The sequence below is a fragment of the Eubalaena glacialis genome, chromosome 4 (genome assembly GCF_028564815.1).
Source record: "Eubalaena glacialis isolate mEubGla1 chromosome 4, mEubGla1.1.hap2.+ XY, whole genome shotgun sequence".
NCBI classification, from domain to species: Eukaryota; Metazoa; Chordata; class Mammalia; order Artiodactyla; family Balaenidae; genus Eubalaena; species Eubalaena glacialis.
Genome location: NC_083719.1, coordinates 63,091,275 through 63,110,200, shown reverse-complemented (window position 1 = coordinate 63,110,200; position 18,926 = coordinate 63,091,275). Strand labels below are relative to the sequence as shown.

Genomic DNA, 18,926 nt, shown 5'->3' with positions numbered 1-18,926 from the left:
TTGAGTAGAGTAATAATTTGTATTTTAATTTGCAAGGGCCAAGAGTTGACTTTATTTGAAGAATGATAGCTCTATTGCTTTAATATTTTATACACACTTAAGCTCCATTTGTCTGATATATAAATTAGTACAATTTCTATTAATATGATATATATATTAGACAAATTGGCAAGCAGGGGTTTGCTTTTGATCAACTTTTGTTATAACCTTAATAAAAACTAGTTTCAATATTTCAAACTATAAGCAAGATCATAATTCTATAATGTGAAGATAACAGAAAGCCTGATTTAGTTGCAACTTGGTCCTAATTCTTTTGGCTGATGTTCTTTAGTCCTGGGCTCCTAACTTGATCAAGAAAGCGTAAATGCAGAAAGAAGTAAAAACCAATGTTCCTTAATTAGGAATCATGTGAGTAGTTTAATATTAAAAACATTAAAAAAAAAACTACACATGATATAAATTCCGTAGAGTTTTAGCTTCTTTTATTTAAACTGCACTGATATCCATTTACAGCTCTCCTAACAATCACTGAATAGGTTGGCAATCCCATGTCCTGAATTTCCCAGGTCACTTCAGATTGCAAATACTTTGTCTATTGTTAAATGATGTGTTTGGATTTTGGTTTGGAAAACATGGTCACTGAACTTATAGACTAACTCTGAAATAGCAATAGCCTTTGGCATTTTGTAGTAGCTCTGTTTCGGGGCCATGGTTATCATGTTAAATCAGATCAAATCAAAGTTCATTATTTGAGTTGACCTAATAATAAACTATGAAATAACGGAGACATTTAAAAAACTTTGTAGTAATTTGGAATTTGAAGAGCATTCATAGCATGATTTATTATAGACACAAACACACACATAGCTAGTAAACCTATAGATAGATGGCTCCTCATCGTTGCCATATAGGAAATGAAAAACAGCATACTTAAGAGATATTGTGTTATACGTTATACGGTCAAAATTAAGGAAGACAAAATTAGTCGAACTGTGCTTGTATTAATACTTAAATAAAAAGGATTTGGTAGTCTTTCTTATTTTCAATTTCCATAGCCTGAAACTCATATTCTTGAAAAACCAGAACTGAGAGGGTACACTGGGATTTGCTATGTGTTGTACATGACGATAATTATAAGGGAACAAAGTCAAGATTGACTCATTATCCCATGCCAAAACATTGCTGTTTTGCAAATGAAAACGTTTAGATCATTTGATGCCCCCCACCCCAGTATTATCCTTCATATCATTAAGACAGTGTTCATGGCTCCGCTCTTTATTCTTTAGTGATTTAGGTAGCCACTAAGAAAGAAAAAAAGTTTTAAAGACTACTAAGTCCAGAATGGCATTTAATAACTCTTTCGAAAATTAAGGTGCTTTTCCCCAAGTCTTGCTGGAAACATATCTACCACTGTGCTCAGTCTCTCCTCCCACATTTCCGTGCTAGTGGGGACTTGAGAAACCCGGGAAAGCTGCTGAAACAGGGGTGGGAGTGGGAGATAGGCTATCACCCGCTTGACACTTCGGCACTGTTGCTATGAATGATTCACTTGTGTTTGGCACATTTGTTGCAAGGAAATCTCCTCCTCCCGCCGCTCCTCTCGGCTGTCTCCTGCGCTTTGGCCTTTAAGGAGAAGCGAGAGCAGGTGGGCACAGAGGAGCTCGCCGAATCCTCCTCCCCCTGCTCCTTCCCTAATTTAGCAGTACTTCCGGCCGCGTGACATCATCCCCCGCACCCCGGTGACGTGAACGGCGGGTGACGTGTGTGCGGAGAGGAGCGCGCTGACGTTGCTATTTAAAGGTCCTCCTGCGGGGAGGATGGAGACTCAGCGAGAGCACCCGGTGTGGGGCGCGGAGGAGGCTGTGGCGGCAGGGAGCGGGGCCAGGAGCCAGCAGAGGAGCAGAGCGCACGGCCCGCGCGCCGCCGACCACTAGGGGAGGGGGGAAAGGAAGGACGGACCGCCGGACCTGCCGCCTGGCCTAGCTCCCCACGAGGGCTGGCTCGGCCCGTGACCACGAGCGTCCTCGCCGCCCTCGCAGCTGCCGCCTCCTCCCGCTACCCTCAGGGCCCCGCCGGGCCCTCGAGACGGGTCAGCGCCTCAGTCCCTGGTGCCCGACAGCGTCCTCGCGGCCGCGTCCCGCCCCCTCCCGCGAGCAGGGGGAGGGAGCGCACTGCTCCCGATTCTCGCCGCCCCCTCCCCCGCCCCTCGCAGCCAGCTCCGCTGCCGCGCTCGCCTCTTGCGGGCGGCGCTGACCTGGGAAGCGGCGCCCTCCGCTCTGTGAGCGGCCGGTGGAGGCGGAGGCAGCGGCGGGCTTCGGGCCGCCCGGCCAGCGCTGCTCTGCCGAGCAGGAGCTGGAGGCCGGCGAAGGCGGGCGGTGATGGAAGTGTGAGAAGGCGGCGGCGGGGCCCGGGGACTGTGAGGCGGCGTGTGGCGGCGGCGCGGAGCGGGCGAGGCGAGGAGCAGGGGTGGGGGCGCTGGAGCAGCGGCTGTTCTGCGGCTTCGAGCCCCTTTCCCCTGGTCCCGACGCGGGATTAGCCGCCCGCCTCGGCTCGGGCGGGCGCCCGTCGACCCTTCAGTCCCGTCCTTCGCCGCTGCTCGGCCCGCCCCGGAGCTGGGGGCAGGGTGCCGGGGGCCAGCGTGGGGCTTGGTTCTCTGATTCATTCATTCTTCGCCGCCGGAGCCTCGAACTTGCGGTGCTCCGAAGAGCGGAGGGAAGAGCGGCAGCAGCGAATGAAGGGCCGGGCGCGAGCCGGGCTCCATTGTGCTCGGCGGCGGGGGGCGGGCAGGGGCTGAGGGAGGTGGGATCCGGCCCCCTCCCCCTGCTCCCCGGCGTGCGCTGCGCCCCCAGCCTGCTGCCAGCCTGGAAATGGCTCCGTGTGTTCTCCTCGGGAGAATGAATCGATCCTGCCCAGCCTTCTCTTCCTCCTCCCCGCCTCCTCTCTGCTCCCAGTCTTAGGAGGGGGAAAAAAATTAAAAGACAGATTCCAATGTGGAGTGCCGTGCACGTCGCGAGCCGCTGGGTTTGCACTTCGAAGAGATTTTTCTACATAGCTTTTTCTAATGTGAGCGCAGGGAAGCAGTGGCATTACTGCGTTTAGGATTTTTATTTTCTCGTAGGGATCTCTCAAGTGCACGTCGCATTGGGTTGCACGCTCCACCCCCAGGGACCTGGTGTGGTGGAGAAATTTGAACCCGCAGCCTTAGTAGCACCGAAAAGGCTGAGTTACCTGGGCTCTCCCTGAGTGTGGAGGAGGACAGGAGAGAAATGACCACTGAACTCATTTTTTATAGGACTCCGTGAAGCTGGATTCTGCATTTCCCGATTCATAGACTCATTTTGTGGAATAGAGTTGACCGCCGTCTCCTCCGCGCAGCATTTTAACTCTAATAAGCAAATGCCACCTCTGTTTGAACATTTTGGTATTTCCCAGAGAGAAATCATTTTACCTAAGGGAACTAACTGAATTTTCAGCATCACTGAAATACCTCCACAAAAGGATCTCGGGGGGTGGAAAAGCAACTGCGAAATAACGGACGGAGAAATTCCTTTGGAGTTATTCCGTAGCATAAGAGAAGAAACTTCCGAGCAAGTTTTCATTGGGCAAAATGGGGTAAGGATTTTGTGCTTAACCCCGCTTCGAGTCTGTTTATGTATGTGCGTTACTGAGCGGTGGTGGTGAATTGTCTGTGTTTTATGTTTTCAAACAAATTTGCCACCTTGCTAAGCTGGCCGTACTTTAAAAATATAGGTGTATTAACCTTTTAAGAAGTTATTTTTGTGGAGTGACACCGGAGGCCGTAATTAAGGAACATACGTCTATTATTGCAACCAGAATGTAGCTTTATTAGTGGGATTTAAGAAGACCACACGTACTGCCCTTTCCTGGTCGAAGTGCCGCAGCAGTTTATAATCAAAGTCGTGTTGTCTTAGGTTTTGTTGCCCGTATCTTCCAAAAAGAAGTCCTGCGTTCTCTCAGTACTTTAAGAATAATCAGGTGCACAAAGGACAATTGTAAAGTAATGAGTGGTTAGACTACAGTCCTTGAAAATGATCCAGTGTAAATTGTTGTCCTCACTGTGCCCTCCTTTTTGCCCTTGAATAGCCGAAGCTAAAATCTATAGAATTGCTCTATTGGGGCATTTAAAACGAAAATCTGAAAGTCTTAGGAGGACTCCACAGTGCCCTGCATTTAGTTGAAGATCAGAGCCTGAATAGGAAACAGCTTTTTGTTGAAGGAACTTGTTCACTTTCTCTGTTTTTTTTTTTTTGCTTTTATGATCAAGTCTTCAGTTTGTGTTAACAATGTCAGATGTATACCTTCTTTCAGATCCAAGTCAACCAAGAGTTCATTTTCCAACCTTTAATTAACTTTTCACACAGTAACTCGATAAAATGCTAGTGACTCTTCCTAATTTAAGCCAGACTTCCATAATATATTAATGGAGTAATGATCTAGTTTCATTGACAGATTTTCAATGATTTTTTGTCAAAGAGGAACTTCTAGAATTTTCTCTCTTTCTCTCTCTCTCTTTTGTAGTTGAAAAAACACATCTAAAGTGTAGTTAAGGGACAGAGATTGAGAGGACAGACACTGAAATTCGTTGTGACAGTTTAGGGGTGTGCACACCTAAACTTTCATTCTTAAAACGTTCAGAGGAAAGTTCTTAATAGTACTACCCTTTTTTGTTGGAATTAGAACTTGAAGTTTATTAACTTAAGTTTGAAGACGTAGAACGTACGTTGTAGGAGTCCATCAGGAACTGATGAGAAAGAGCGATACTTGTTTTTAAAACTTAAATGACAAAGTGATGACAATGTATATAACTTGCATGTTTTGGGATACTGCTAACAGCAATTAAAATACCTCATTCTATTTCTAGTGCTGCTATTAGTAGCTTGGTGATCTGAGGCAAATTGCTTGACCTTTGTGGACTCTTGTTTTTTTAATCTGTAAAATGAAGGTTTTAGGTGAGTTTTAAAATTTTTTCCAGCCTGTAGAAGTGAATTATTTCTTTTTCTCCTTCAGTTTTCATATTTGCTGTTGGTTTCTTGAAGTAAATCTCTCAGATGGAGAGATTTTCTCTAAGCAGTTTTGAAGCATGTAAGCTGGAAAATAATGGCATTTGAAAAATGTTTTGGATGAATTGTACCAATTTTAATGAGAGAAAATACTGAAAAATACTACCATTCAAAACCTTTGAAATATGGCTTCCCTTGAGAGCCTGCAGCTCTTATGTTTAAAACGTGTCAGAGAAGAAAAATCAAGTGGCAGTTTTTCATGTTGAAGGCAGCATTCTCTCTAAGCTGTGGAGTGGTGGCATCATGAAAGAAAATTCATGGTTTTCCACAACTTTTAAGCTGCATGAATGTCCATGGTTTTACCAAGGGAAGCTTGAGATGAACTTAATACGAAGGGGATTGGTCTTTAAAACATGAAAATAAGCCCCTGCACATAGCCCGGATTTTAGATACTTCAGTGTAATTAAATGTGTTTATAAACTAATTTATTAGTCCTTAATAAAGTCTTAAAGGTGAACTGGAGAGGCAAAGGAGTGAATGTTTATGGCATAATTTTTCTGCAAGTCTGCGTTTGGGGCTGCAACTCTCAGTAATAGTGACTTGTTTAATCTAAGTTGTCAAGAGAAGGCATTTGTGGAAGTTTCCACACTTAGTAGGTGTTTGTACCTAATAAGTGTTTGTGGAATAAGCACAGCCTCCTGCACCTACTTAAAACAAAAGGGAACAGAGCTTTAAATGACCTTTAAAGTTTTACCTAGGCAATCCTAAATTACCTTACTCTGACAGGTATCTAAAATTTAATATTGTGGGTGAAGAGTTTCATGTCTTATGAATATACTGTTGACTAATGTTAGGGTATAATAAAAATTTATCTCTGCCTTAGTTTTGGATATAATTGCAAGTCTAGGGGCAAAATCAAAACAAAAGGAATGATTTTGAAAGAAAATGAGTGATTAGTTCAGGCAAAAAACAAATCTAAGGCTCCTGTAATAGTAGTTTATGAACTATGGTGGAAATGAAAAAGAACAGCTGAAACTGACAGTTGGCAGAGTCTGTCAAAGTATCTTGGATGCTGCCTGAACAGTTTTTAATTACAGTGAAGGTGGTTGAAGTATTGGTTTGTGAAATAGGTGTATCAGAACCCCTAAAAATGAGAGCAGGTATGTAAGGTAAAGTCTAGGAAAACTTCCGGGCCCCAGCGAGGAGCCCTTGTTAGGTATGACCCCCAGTCCTCCAAGTAGTATCTCCTAAGGAGAGCAGTGAGTCAGGAGCTATTTTGGAATGATTAGAGTAGGCAACAGAAATCACATAACTTCAGTGAGGTATTTCATGCTACCTTTTGTTTTACTTAGCTCACATTGGCAACTTAGTGACCTCAGCAAGGGAATATTCCCTCCCCCCTCTTATTAAGAGTGAGTTATTTTTAAAATGTGATTTTCCCTGCAAATGAGGTTGATAAGCTGTTTGTGATTTATCTCACCTGCCTGTGGGCGCCTCTGGAAACCCTCTTCTCCGCCTTTCCTCAGATAACTTCCTGAAGCATGGGAGTGGGTGCTGCCTCATTGCAACCTGAACCAAGTCGCTTCTTTGCTGGGAGAGGAAGCTGACACCTCTTTCTGCCCCAGGCTACTGGGTGCTGCTCTCCGGGGACTTTAGCTAAAATGCAGAAATCTTGATCCAGCATGCACTGCAATCTGAATGGGCTTTGTTGCAAAGGCAACCACTCAATCATTTCTAACATCAGGAAAGTTAGATGGAAGTCTTAATTATTTGTTCTTTTTACCAGGTTTGAACCCCTATCACATGGCATGTACAGCAGCTCAGTACTGCTGATACAGAGACTAGTAACATGTGCTTCTTCCCTTAGGGAGTTTATAGCTTAGAAGTTGATCTAGGATAATTACCCAAAATGGAATTCATGGCAGTTAAGGGATTGACAAAAGTGTCTTTATACTTAGTTGTAAACTCAGTTTAGTTTTAAGTGATTAACTGTCTCAGATGAAAAGGTGGTTAAAATCTCAGAAGGTCCAACATCCCTACTGCAGTGTGTTTGTTTGTTTTTCCAGACCTATGGTGTTTAGTTGAAATATTTATTTTTAGTTACTCCATTGCTTTGTTTTGTTATTTAAGATTAATCCAACTCACTGGATAGAAGAGTAGGGAAAATGAGTTCCAAATATTTAAGTGTTTCCTGATATAATTTTTAAATGACTGAATATAAGACATTTTAAATAGCTTTATTTCTCAGTTAGGATCTGTTTAGTTGAGTGAAATGTGCAGTTTCTTGTTTGTGTTGCATATTTGTAATGACCCATGGCTTATACAGTAAAGTGACCCTATAGTTTAAGAGATTCATTATGTTTGTGGAATGATTGAGATTTTCCTAGAAATCAGAAAGACTTCTCTGTTAAGGTTTGAAAAGTTGAGTGCTTTTTGAGACAATATAAGGTTTCATGCTCATTAAGTATCTTCATTTCAAAAGAATCTCCATGTGATAAGCAGCATTTATATACATTACAGGAATTGAGATAAAATTTTCCAATCTTATTGAATGGGCATTGCAAGAGTAAGTAAAACTTTTTAAAGGGTAATCATTCAGTGGTCTTTAACATGTGTAATCATACAGAACTGAATCTTACTTTTAGGTTAAAAAATCTTAATTTTCACAACATATCTCTGTATACTATAAAATTAGGACATCCATTATCACTCTGTTAAAAGAGACAGATTTATCAGTGACCTTGTGCTCTTAATTGCAGTTTGATTTTCCTTTCTTCATCCATCATAAGTGTAACACATTGGTTATTTCTGTGCTCCCTAATAAAATATCTGATTTGAAAAAAAGATGAAATTGATGAGAATCAGTGCTGCTTGTTTTAAGCAACATTTTTTAGGGAAGCAGTTGAAATTAATCACATGTATATGTTACCTTTTTTTGTGCTTTGCCATTACCCTCCACTTGTATTTTATTTATTTCTCATCTTGTTTTTAAAAGTTTTTAAAAATCTCACTTTTCTGGTAGGTATAATTTAGAATTACTTTTACAGGTACAAAACTAAATTGTTTTTTTTGGATGCGTTGGGTCTTTGTTGCTGCTTGCCGGCTTTCTTGGCGAGCAGGGGCTACTCTGCACTGCAGTGTGTGGGCTTCTCATTGCGGTGGCTTCTCTTGTCACAGAGCACGGGCTCCAGGCGTGCGAGCCTCAGCAGTTGCGTCTCACGGGCTCAGTAGTTGTGGCGCACAGGCTTAGTTGCTCCATGGCACGTGTGATCTTCCTGGACCAGGGATCGAACCCGTGTCCTGGCAGGCAGATTCCCAACTACTGAGCCACCAGGGAAGTCCCTAAATTACTTTTTAGTGACCTTGCAAAGGAAAAGAAACAAACTATTCTTTCTCATGAGGTTTTTTTTCCCCCCCAATGATTAATTGTGAACCCAGTATGGCTCTTGTGTAGCTAAAAGAATTTTAAATATGTAAAACAAACATTTGACTTAGTTAAGATCTGAATTTCATTTACACATAATTATCTTTTCTCTTTTAAGATAGGCTACTGGAAGAAGGCAAAGCGTCATTGTTCTCTTTTTTGTATCAGAAAATAAAATTATAAAATCCGAAAAATTAGCAGTCTAGTCAGTACTTTCTCTTCATAGTACAGTTTACCTTTGCACTTTCTCTAGCTTTTGAAAAATCACTTTAGTCTTTTAACACCTAATATTAGCTTTTAAAAAATTGCTTTGCTTTATGGACATTTTCTTTTAATGTTCTTCCATAAACCATGAAGCATTTCCGTGTTATCTTTGAAAAGAGTTGGCACCAGTTCCTCAAGGCAGAGCAGTTTTAAGAACTGAGGACTTTTTGTAAAATTACCAAACAAGAGTTAGACAGAAATTAAACACAAACAAAAAAGTGTGCTGAGGGATCACAGATACCAAACAGCTTTTATTCCTTTATTAGGTTGTTTTAAGTCACGTTTATGATGTCATGTCTATGGGCACATCTGGATCCATGTGTCCACATGCCTCAGAGTCCAGAGGGCTGTGGAAGAGAGTGTCCTTGACCCCTGCCCCGCCCACAGAAGGGCTTGCTCCTCATTTGTCCCTGTCTTTAGTAGGAGGGCGGAGATAGAGAGCCGCAGCTCTGGTACGTATCTCTCTGAGTACTGTACAGTGTGTTTCCTAACCACCTAGGTTGTAGCAGAGCACACACGTGCAGTGTAAGTTGAAGGGATCTGGGGAATTAGACCCCACTCTTAGTGTACAGAAAATGCCGATTCCTAGCAGTTGGGTATAAGTTGGATGTACCAATTCTTCTTCTGATAAATTTTCTTGGTAAATTGTTGGATCCTTTAACCTTTACATTTAAGCATGCCTCAATCTTACTTAAGTAGTGTTGCCTTCCTTCTGTTTCATTTAAGTATGAAGTTTAAGACGGTTATTTTGAATAAGGCTTTTCTGTGAGTTGGTATTTTCTGCCCTAGTTACTTTCAGTTTCCCCCATTAGGCTCTTAATAACGGTCTCTACGAAATTCTCTTAAGTGGATTTGACTATCAAAGAGCTCAAAGTACTCGTATTAGAAAATTTCTGTCCGTGTTCCTTTGTGGAAGGTAAGTCTGTACATGACTAAACTTAGGTAGGACAATTATTTTGAACCAACTGTAATATTTGAGTGTGCTTAGCTTATCCTTTTACGTTTCTGTGCTTTCTTTTTGCTTATCTTGTAAAACTGCTGTTTTCTGTCCTCTGTAGTTATGAATCTCTGTCATATGACTTTTAACATTAAAATTCATGTGCTTTGCTTAATCACCCTGCCAGCTCCCAAGATGTTTACAGAATGATGATTCCACCTACTCTTGTGTACTCAGTTTTGCCAGGGATCTGTATACATTCAGCTGAATGGGAAGACTCACAAATCACCCTTCAACTCATCTTCCTTGAGGTTCTGTTGATTAAAAAAAAAAGTTCTGGATCTTGCAGGCTGCCTTTTTTCCCTACTCAACTGAAACTATATAGGATTTTAGTTGTCTATTTTTATTGTTGCTTTCATTTACTATTTTTTTAATGCTAAATTGATATTTATTGCTATGCCTATGTTAATGTGAGGGTAATAAGACATTAATGGCAATATTGCTACTTAATTTTACTTGGTAGAATATTAGTATATTTGGAGTAATTAGTGTATGATCTGTGGGTAAACTATAGGCTAGTCATATGGTAGGAAGCTAGCCTGAAAAATATTTTCAAAGATGGTGCAGTGGTCGTTTAGAAACCAGGATGCAAAACTGTATATTCTCAACTATATAAAATACATCTGTACATGCATAAAAAGATTTGAAGGAAATTCATTAAAGTGCTACCATGTTTATTTCTGGGACATACGATTGTGAAATTTTGTTGAGTCTTTCTGAATCTTTAAGTTTCTCTGTGATTAATGTATTAAGTTTTAGAGCTTCTCTTGGGTTTAAAGAGTGAAGGTATTAAAAAATACTAATATCTACAGTACAAAGTTACCAGGATCAGTCACTGTTCCTACATATACAGATACTTATGTGTTTGTATCAATTTTAGCTTGTTTATTTCAAATTTTATTTTTCTTTTCAAAATTGGCTAAAGAAGTAATTACACCAATGATAGCAAAAATAGTTTCTTGTTTAAGTGTAAGGAGTAGTTCAGAATGTTAGTACTAATCCCCACTTTTTTTGGAGCTAGAGCTCAAAGGGAAAATGTGACTGGGGGGGTTATGCAGGGGCAGAACATGTGCTATATCTCCAGCTCCTTGGGGTTCCTACCATTAGCTCAGGGGATCCTAAATGGATGCTCACATATATGGGGGGGAGCGGTTTCTAACCCCTCATAGTTTAAAAAAAAAAAATTCTAATTTAATGTAAGCTTAGTGTCTTGATAGTGAGTTTTAACTAAATATATGTTGTTTTCCTTTTAGATGGTACTGAAAGAAAGTGCATTCTAATTTTAGCGTAATCATTGTCTGCTCAGTGCATTATATTTTAAATACACTGAAGTCTTTCTCATAAATGAATTGAAATGTTATTACATGTGTTTTGTATAGTTTCCAAAGTTGATTCTACAGTGTAAATTCCATCAGTCAAAGCCCTGTTAACTGCTCTTGTAGTTACTGGACACATGAGCCTCAAGAATATGTGAGGAAGCAGGGTCTACTTCTCTGAAGACTTCAGACCAGAAAAAGAATGCTTAAGATGTTATCTTGAAACACTTTTCCTAGAGCTTAATGTTGGACCATGAGACCCACAAGTGGAAGGATCACTTGTAGCATACAGTACAATTCCTGAATCATCATGCAACAGCTGTAAGTTGTTTGATTCCCTAGAATTCGTAAGAGACAGCTGGGCCATACTGTATACAGATTTAAAATTGTTATTCTTTCTGAATCTGTCCTCCCAGGGGTCCCAAACTCTAATGCTATCATTGGCTGGGCAGAAAAATGTGTGAATATATAAGGTAGAAGGTAGTAAGGATTGGTGGGGACTGTGGGAAAGTGAAGAGAGCATGTCATGCCTGAAGGCATTCATAGCCAGTGTTCTAAAAACCCTCTGGTGAAAGAAATATACCTGAATCCTAATCTCTTATTTATTTGGCAAACACTTTTTGAGCTCCTACCATGTGTTAGTGACTGTGATACTTTGATCTAGGTTGGATACAGTAGGTTTGGAAATGCTTTAACTCTTGACTCAAGAAGGAAGACCAGAGCATAGCAGGGTAGCGGCAGAAATTCACACTAGATTAGTGGTTCTCAAATTTGAACTTGCTTCAGAATCACCTGGAGGGCTTGTTAAAAACACAGATTGCTGGACTTCAACCCACGTTTTTGATTCAGTAGGTCTGGAAGTGAGGCCCACGAATTTGCTGTTCCAATAACTTCTCAGGTGATGTTGATGTTGGTCCAAGGACCTTACTTAGAGAGTCATGGCGTTTGAAAAACGAAGCTTACGTATGAGAAACTTCTGTCCATTCAGAAGCCTCGATGATTCTTGAAGCTTTCTTTTCTCTGCTTGCAAATTGCAAAACATTATAAATTTGAACTAAAGGGGGAAACCCTGATTGAACCTTTTATCTACTGTTTATAAGCTAAAAGATCCAGGACAACTTGAAACTGATCTCTATCTCTTTAAACCTGATTACCTCCAGCAGTACTTACCAGTTAACGCCCCTTTCTTCAGAGTGACGTCTGCTTTCTGGCATTTCGGAATGTATTATTTTTAAACTACCTGACACTGCTTTGACTTCTGAAGTTTTTTTTGTTTTTGTTTTTTTAATTTATTTCTATTTTTGGCTGCATTGGGTCTTCGTTGCTGCGTGCGGTCTTTCTCTAGTTGCGGCAAGTGGGGGCTACTCTTCATTGCAGTGCGTGGGCTTCTCTTGTCGCGGAGCACGGGCTCTAGGCGCGCGGGCTCAGTAGTTGTGGCTCGCGGGTTCTGGAGCACAGGCTCAGTAGTTGTGGCGCACGGGCTTAGTTGCTCCGCGGCATGTGGGATCTTCCTGGACCAGGGCTCAAACCCGTGTCCCCTGCACTGGCAGGCGGATTCTTAACCACTGTGCCACCAGGGAAGTCTGACTCCTGAAGTTTTTATGCTTTTGGAGGAAGTATGATTTCCTTCTAAGTTGTTTATCCTGTTTAGCTATCCTTAAGTTTGTCCACATCCTATTGTATTAGTTTTCTGTTGCTGTGTGACAAATCACACCGTAATTTTAGTGGCTTTAAAACAACACCCATTTATCTCAGTTTCTGTGAGTCAGGAATCCAGGCACCTTAACAGGGTCTTCTGCTCAGGGTCTCACAAGGCAGCAGCAGTCAAGGTGGCAGTTGGGACTAGAGTCTTATCTGTGGATCAGCATCTCCCTCAAAGCTCCCGTGGTTGTTGGCTGAATTCATTTCCTTGCAGCTATAGAACTCAAAGTGACTGTGACTTCAAGGCCAGCAGGAGGAGCCCCTCTCTGGTGCTTCATCTTCTTCTAAAGGACTCGCCTAAATAAGTCAGGGCCACCCAGGGTACCCTCCCTTTTGATTAGTTGTAAGTCAACTGATTAGTGACCTAATTACCTGTGTGACATCCCATCGTATTCAACCCTTCTACCCATACTTAAGGTGAGAGTTTTATGCAGAAAATGCCCACCAGGGGGCAATAATCTAGGGGCCATCTTAGAATTCTGCCTGCTGCACCACATCAAATACCTATGGATATTTTCCAAATGCTCAAGTGTCAGTATGACCATTCCATTTTTTTTTGTATTTTTTTAACTTTTAAAAATCTGTAGTCCTCTGCATTCCTGCTCCACTATGGACTGGTTACTCTTTAGGCATATTATATAGTCCTCATACTAGACTTTCCCTTAATTTTTTTTTGGGGCGGTGGGGAGGCATCATATCTCCTGTTTCCTGGACACTGTTTGTTTTCTTCATTTATCCTTTTGTTTTACTGAATCTCCTTTTCCTGTAGTTACCTGAAAATGACTAGGTAGGAGATAACTTTTTTGAGGCATATGTGAAAGTGCCCTCCCCCTCAATTGAGGCTAGATCTCTAGACAGGAAGTAATTTTCTCTCATTACCGTGAAGGCACTGATCTACTGTCTTCTAGTTTCCAGTGTTCCTGTTGAAGCCTGCTTGTTTCTGATTCCTATTCCTTCACGTGTTACTCTTACCCCACTTTGGAATGGTTTAGGATTTATTTTTTTTCCTCTGCTGTTCAAAAATTTCACGATGATGTGGTGTGGCGCTTTTTGTTTGTTTTTTTTTTTTTTTTAATTGTTCTTTTGGTCACTGCTGGACCATTTCAGCCTGTCAACTTCCCTAAGTTTGGGAGATTTTCTTCTATTTTTAAAAAATATAATTTCATACATTTTTTTCTCTTTATGACCTATTAGTTGGATGGTAACCTTCTTTTTGTCTTATCTACCAGTTTTTTTCTTTTTATTCTGCCTTCTAAGGAAATTTCCTTGACTTCATCTTCTAATACTTTTATTGGATTTTTAATTTTCACATAATTTTAAATTTCCAGGTCTTCTTTCTCAATATGTCATCGATTTGAGGACACTTACAGTGTTTTGAAGTTTTGTTTTCTGTTCCCTAAATTTTCTTTTGTGTTCCTTTTTTGTTTGTTTAGTTTCTTCTTTCATGATGGAAACTTTCCTGGAATATCTGGTAATCCTGAGCTGTGTGTAAGAGTAAGGTACTAAAAAGCTGGTTAGAAGCTCTCTGTGACCCAGTGAGTCCTGTCACCGGTGGGCTTCATGTTAGGCATTTAGGTGGTGAACAGGCCATTTTCTTGGGTGATTTCCAGGTGTCAGTAGTAGAGATCTGTTCTGTGAGATTGTAGGTCTTTTCTTTGAGACTGTTCACTCTACAGAACAATCTTCCAATGTATATACCTCTTGGCATTCTGAGAGCAAGGTATATACCCAGGAGGCATATTACCTGCTGTAAACTGAAAACCATGAAGGGGAGGGTTTGCAGCCTTTCTCTTAATGCTTCATCCTTGTTTTCTGCTATTGGTAAAGGTAGTTGCTTGACTATGGAGGGTGGGAGGGGGGGAAGGGAGCTCTCATTGTTCTGTTACTTAAACTTTGGATCAACTCCCCAGTATCAGTCCCATACCTCACACCCTCTCCTGCAATTCCTTTGCCTCTGAATTCTGGCCAGCAAGTTGTTCACTCTTTAGTTCCCTTTTTGCAGGCACTATACAGTTTCCTTGGCTTTGCCAAATCACGTACTATTCCTTCTTCCAAATTACTTCTTTCAAAATTGTATTAAAATTACACAGTGGAGTCACTTCTGTTCTTTGGTTTCATGGGTTTATACCTTCTTTTTCCCTTCACTTTCATTTTAGTGTAGTTTCAGAAACGGAGGATATATGTGTGCAATTAATTTCCCATGTTTGACCGGAATCTCTGAGCCTTAGCTTTTGAATTTATACAGGGCATCTTTCAGAATGTGTTGACACTGTTGATGGTTAATTGATTAGCATTTGGTGGATGATGAAGTGTTGACTTTCTAAAAATCTCTCTGATTTCACCGGAAGACTCAGTGCATGATGTAACCACATCTTAAAATTTAAAAGTTAAAGTTGATCATCAGCCCAAACCTCAGCAAAGCAGAGCACTTACTCTCTCAACGTGTCAGGTAGCTAAGGTGTTGCTACAGTTTGTTCCTTAGCACTGTGCCTCTTGAGCACTTGTAACAAACATTAAGCAATTTATTTGTGTCATGAGTCACGCTAGGCGCTGGCAATACAAAGATGAGTAGACAGTCATGTAAACAAGAAATTACATTACTGTGACTTAAGTGCTGTAATAGAGATGTATGTTGTATTTGCCAGCACAGAGAGGGAAGTGCCCACCTCTACCTGGGAAGGTCAGAGAAAGCTTCACGTAGCCAGTTATGTTTGTTTGGAGCATTGAAGAACAAACAAGAGTTGATGAGGGCGGGGGGGGCCAGTGAGGAGAGGGAAAATGTGTGAGGAGGTTGTTAGGGTATTTTGGGGAGAGGAGTGGCAAAGGTACAGCTAGCTTCAAAGGCGGCATATGCTAGTTAGAAAGTTTAAGGTAGTTTGGCATAACTCAGATATAATATAAAAGTAGATTTGGCTAGAAAGTTAGTCCAGGGCTAGATGATGGCTGTGTCATGTTAGAGGATTGTACTTTCTGTAGATTAGTGGTCTCCACATGTTTTTGTGGCACCCATATTAATGAAAGATGTTGAGCATATTACTTCATATGTATATATTTATAAGTTGCATGTCCTACTGTGTGTTTGTAAACACACATATATATTATAAAACATAAAAATAGAAATGAAAGAGGAGAAAATAACTTATTCCTGTACCCCACTTTAGAGGCCATTGCTTTACATAGTGGTGAGCAAAGGAACAATTTTAAGCTGGTAGAGTTAATACCATGCTTGTGTTTTAGATTAACTACTCAGGTTACAATATGGGAAGAAGTTTTAGACTTGGAGGAGGGGTGTGTGTATATGAGAGAGAAATGAGTGGGGGTCTTGGAGATCCTCAAATTTAATTGTGTAATAGGTTAATGGCAGCAGCTTAGTCAAGAATAATGGCTTGAATTAAGGTAGAGTAGAACATGGGCTGAATTCAAAAGAGATTTAAGTAGTACTATCTATAGGCGTTGACAATGAACTCTGTTGATATAGAGGGGTAAGGAGATTGGCTTGGTCAGCCATTAGTCGAGATGGGGAACAAGGAGAAAAGCAAGTTTGCAGTGAGGTGAGATAACAAATTGAGTAAAAACTGATGTATTTATGGCCAACTACGTGGGAATGTCTTATAGTTGGGTATCCAGGTCTGGTATTCAGGAAAAGAGAACTAGGCTGATGATAGAGTTTTGGGAGTCATTAGAATATATAAGTAGTGGTTGAAACTTTGAATGTGGATGAGCTCATTTAGGATATTTATAGAAAAGGGCAGATCAGGCCTCTCTGGGGGAATAGACATTTAAGGGGCAGCAAAGAAGCTGAGAGAGCTGTCAGGCTAGAACAGTGAGAGAACAGTGTCAAAAAACCAAGAAAGGGAGTTTCCAGAAATGAGTAGCCAGGATCAAATGTAGCAGAAACATCAAATGAGGCAAAAAATATCTATTAGGTTGGGTAAGTAGTGGTCCTTTAAGACCTTACCTTGGGAAGTTTGAGCAGCCTGGGATGGAAGCCAAATTGCCACCAGGTGATGGTGCTAATGAAGGATGAGGAAGCAGGGATCGTAAGTGTAGGCTTCTGCTTTAAGACTAAGCTTCTCTGAAATAGAGTGTAGCTTCAGCAAGCTCTAGAGTTCAAGAAATTGTTGTGGTTTTGTTTTCAAAATGGGACTAAGCATTCTTCTTAGGCCCTGAGAAAGGAGTCCATAGCTAGGGGTATTTAAAAATTAGAGTACAGAGGGATAATTACTGAGAAAGGAGATGGGAGAGAATGCAATCTGGAGCACAGGAGAAATAGTTAACCTTAAATAGGAGGCATATCTTCCTTGTAGACTGGAGGGAAGTATGTATGGAAGGATATGATTGGGTTAAGTTTGTAGGTTAAAGGGCAGGAGACTGGGAGGGAGTTCGTTAGCTGGGGGACTCCATTTCCTCAATTCATTCCCTGATTCATGTAATAAACAAATATTTATTCTAAATGCCTGCTATGCGTCAGGCACTATTCTAAGTATATGAGCTACATCTGTGAACAAAGAGCCTTGCCTTCATGGGCATGTATTCTAGAAAATGATGAAAGACAAGGCCATCTTCTGAGAGTGTAGAGCAGCGGTCCCCAGCCTTTTTGGCACGGGGGACCGGTTTTGTGGAAGACAGTTTTTCCATGGGGTTGGGGGAGGGATGTGGTTCGGGCAGTAATGGGAGCGCTGCGGAGCGATGGGGCGCGGCAGATGAAGCTTCGCTCACTCATCCACCGCTCTCCTCCTGCTGTGCGGCCCGGTTCCTAACAGGCCACAGACCGGTACCCGTCCGCGGCCCGGGGGTTGGGGACCCCTGGTGTAGAGGATGAAGGTTGGTCAGAGCTTTGGGAAGAGAGGTGAAGAATGGGAGAGATTACCGACCATGAACAGTGAGAAGCTTGGAGGGCCCACCTGAGGTTAAAGCCACAGGTTTTGGTGCTCCTGTTGTGGAAACAGTCTAAATCCAGGTTGCTCCTGTACCTGAGGAGCAGAGAACTGTGTCTTAGAAGGGCTTTCCTGGGCTCCATTCTGCTAAAAATGAAGCACAAAAGAGGTATGTCCAATTTTGGTAGTGTTCTATTTAGAGTTATTTTCATATGCCACTTTTCCCCACCCCAGTGGCCCTTTTCCTTCTGTAGAGAACATTCTTATCTTAGGAAACCAACCTAGTAAGTATTAAGTTTGCCAGAATGGCACCAGTTTCTTAACATTTGAAGCCTTGTCTGTGGGAAGCATCCTGGAGCCTAGTCCTGTGGCATGTCCTGGAGCTCTCCTGAGTTCTGGGGCTCCATTTAATATTTATCTCCCCATCCCCGACTTGTGCCCTGTACACACGCCACACACAACACACACATGCACTCATGGGGAACCAGAGTGTAGAGGGGTCCTTTACTGAATTTTTTCTTCTGTCATACTGGGGAAAGTCACAGAGGTTAATTGATTGGCGTAAGCACTCGAACATTGCTCTGATACCTATCAAGAACTCAGTACAGTATTACTATTTTGGAAGCAGTTTTGCAACTTTAACTTACCCTGTCTTTCTTACTCTTGATAAATGTAAATATTCTTAGTCTTCTTGGATGGGTGGGCTTTGATTTCTTTCTAGTCATTCAAATTACCTGTACTCCTTGGCTAATTCTAATTTCACTATCATGACAGCTTGGAAAGCATTTTATTTTTTATGGGGACTTTCATGCTGGAGGAATATGTCTTAAATAGCAAATTGAACAGCATTTTTCTTTTTTGTAGTAGTTAGAATCAGTTAAGAAACAGACTTTTGAAGTGAAATAAATTTTACTTCATCTTTTGTTCTATAAACTTTAATTTCACCATCAAGCTATAAATTGATGGGACTGGCACCATTTTTTAAAGTTTTTTTTTTTTTTTTAATTTAACATCGAGAGATGGATTTAGGCTGCAGAAGCTCTAGCTGTGATATAGAATAGCATAGCATAATACAGGCAGAGCAGTTTAGAAATCAAATGAGGTCTCTTGAACCAGCCAGTGGCTGCATTTAAATTATTGATCCTCTTAGCTCTGTGATCTTGGGCAGGTTACTTAAGTTTTGTATGTCTCAGTTTCCTCATCTGTAAAATGGGGATAGAATTATGAAGGTGAAAGGATCACATATAAACAAGTTGTTAAAACATTGTGGCAATAGGAACTACTTAATAGATCACAGTTACTATAACTAGAGTTTTTATACAGTTA

At 41.2% G+C, this 18,926-nt stretch overlaps 1 protein-coding gene across 2 annotated transcripts in view; it reads left to right on the top strand.

The window, feature by feature from the left end:
- The first annotated feature begins 2,419 nt into the window (after nt 1–2,419).
- Nucleotides 2,420–18,926, top strand: part of HOMER1 (homer scaffold protein 1) — a 125,036-nt gene continuing 108,529 nt past the window's right edge. The window contains exon 1 of one of the 2 annotated variants that reach the window (XM_061187940.1): nt 2,420–3,612. In XM_061187940.1, coding sequence (XP_061043923.1) covers nt 3,608–3,612 — 5 coding nt within the window. In that variant the 5' untranslated portion in view covers nt 2,420–3,607. Of the gene's footprint in view, nt 3,613–11,281; nt 11,344–18,926 lie in introns of those variants that run through there. The other variant, XM_061187939.1, reaches the window with a different exon arrangement.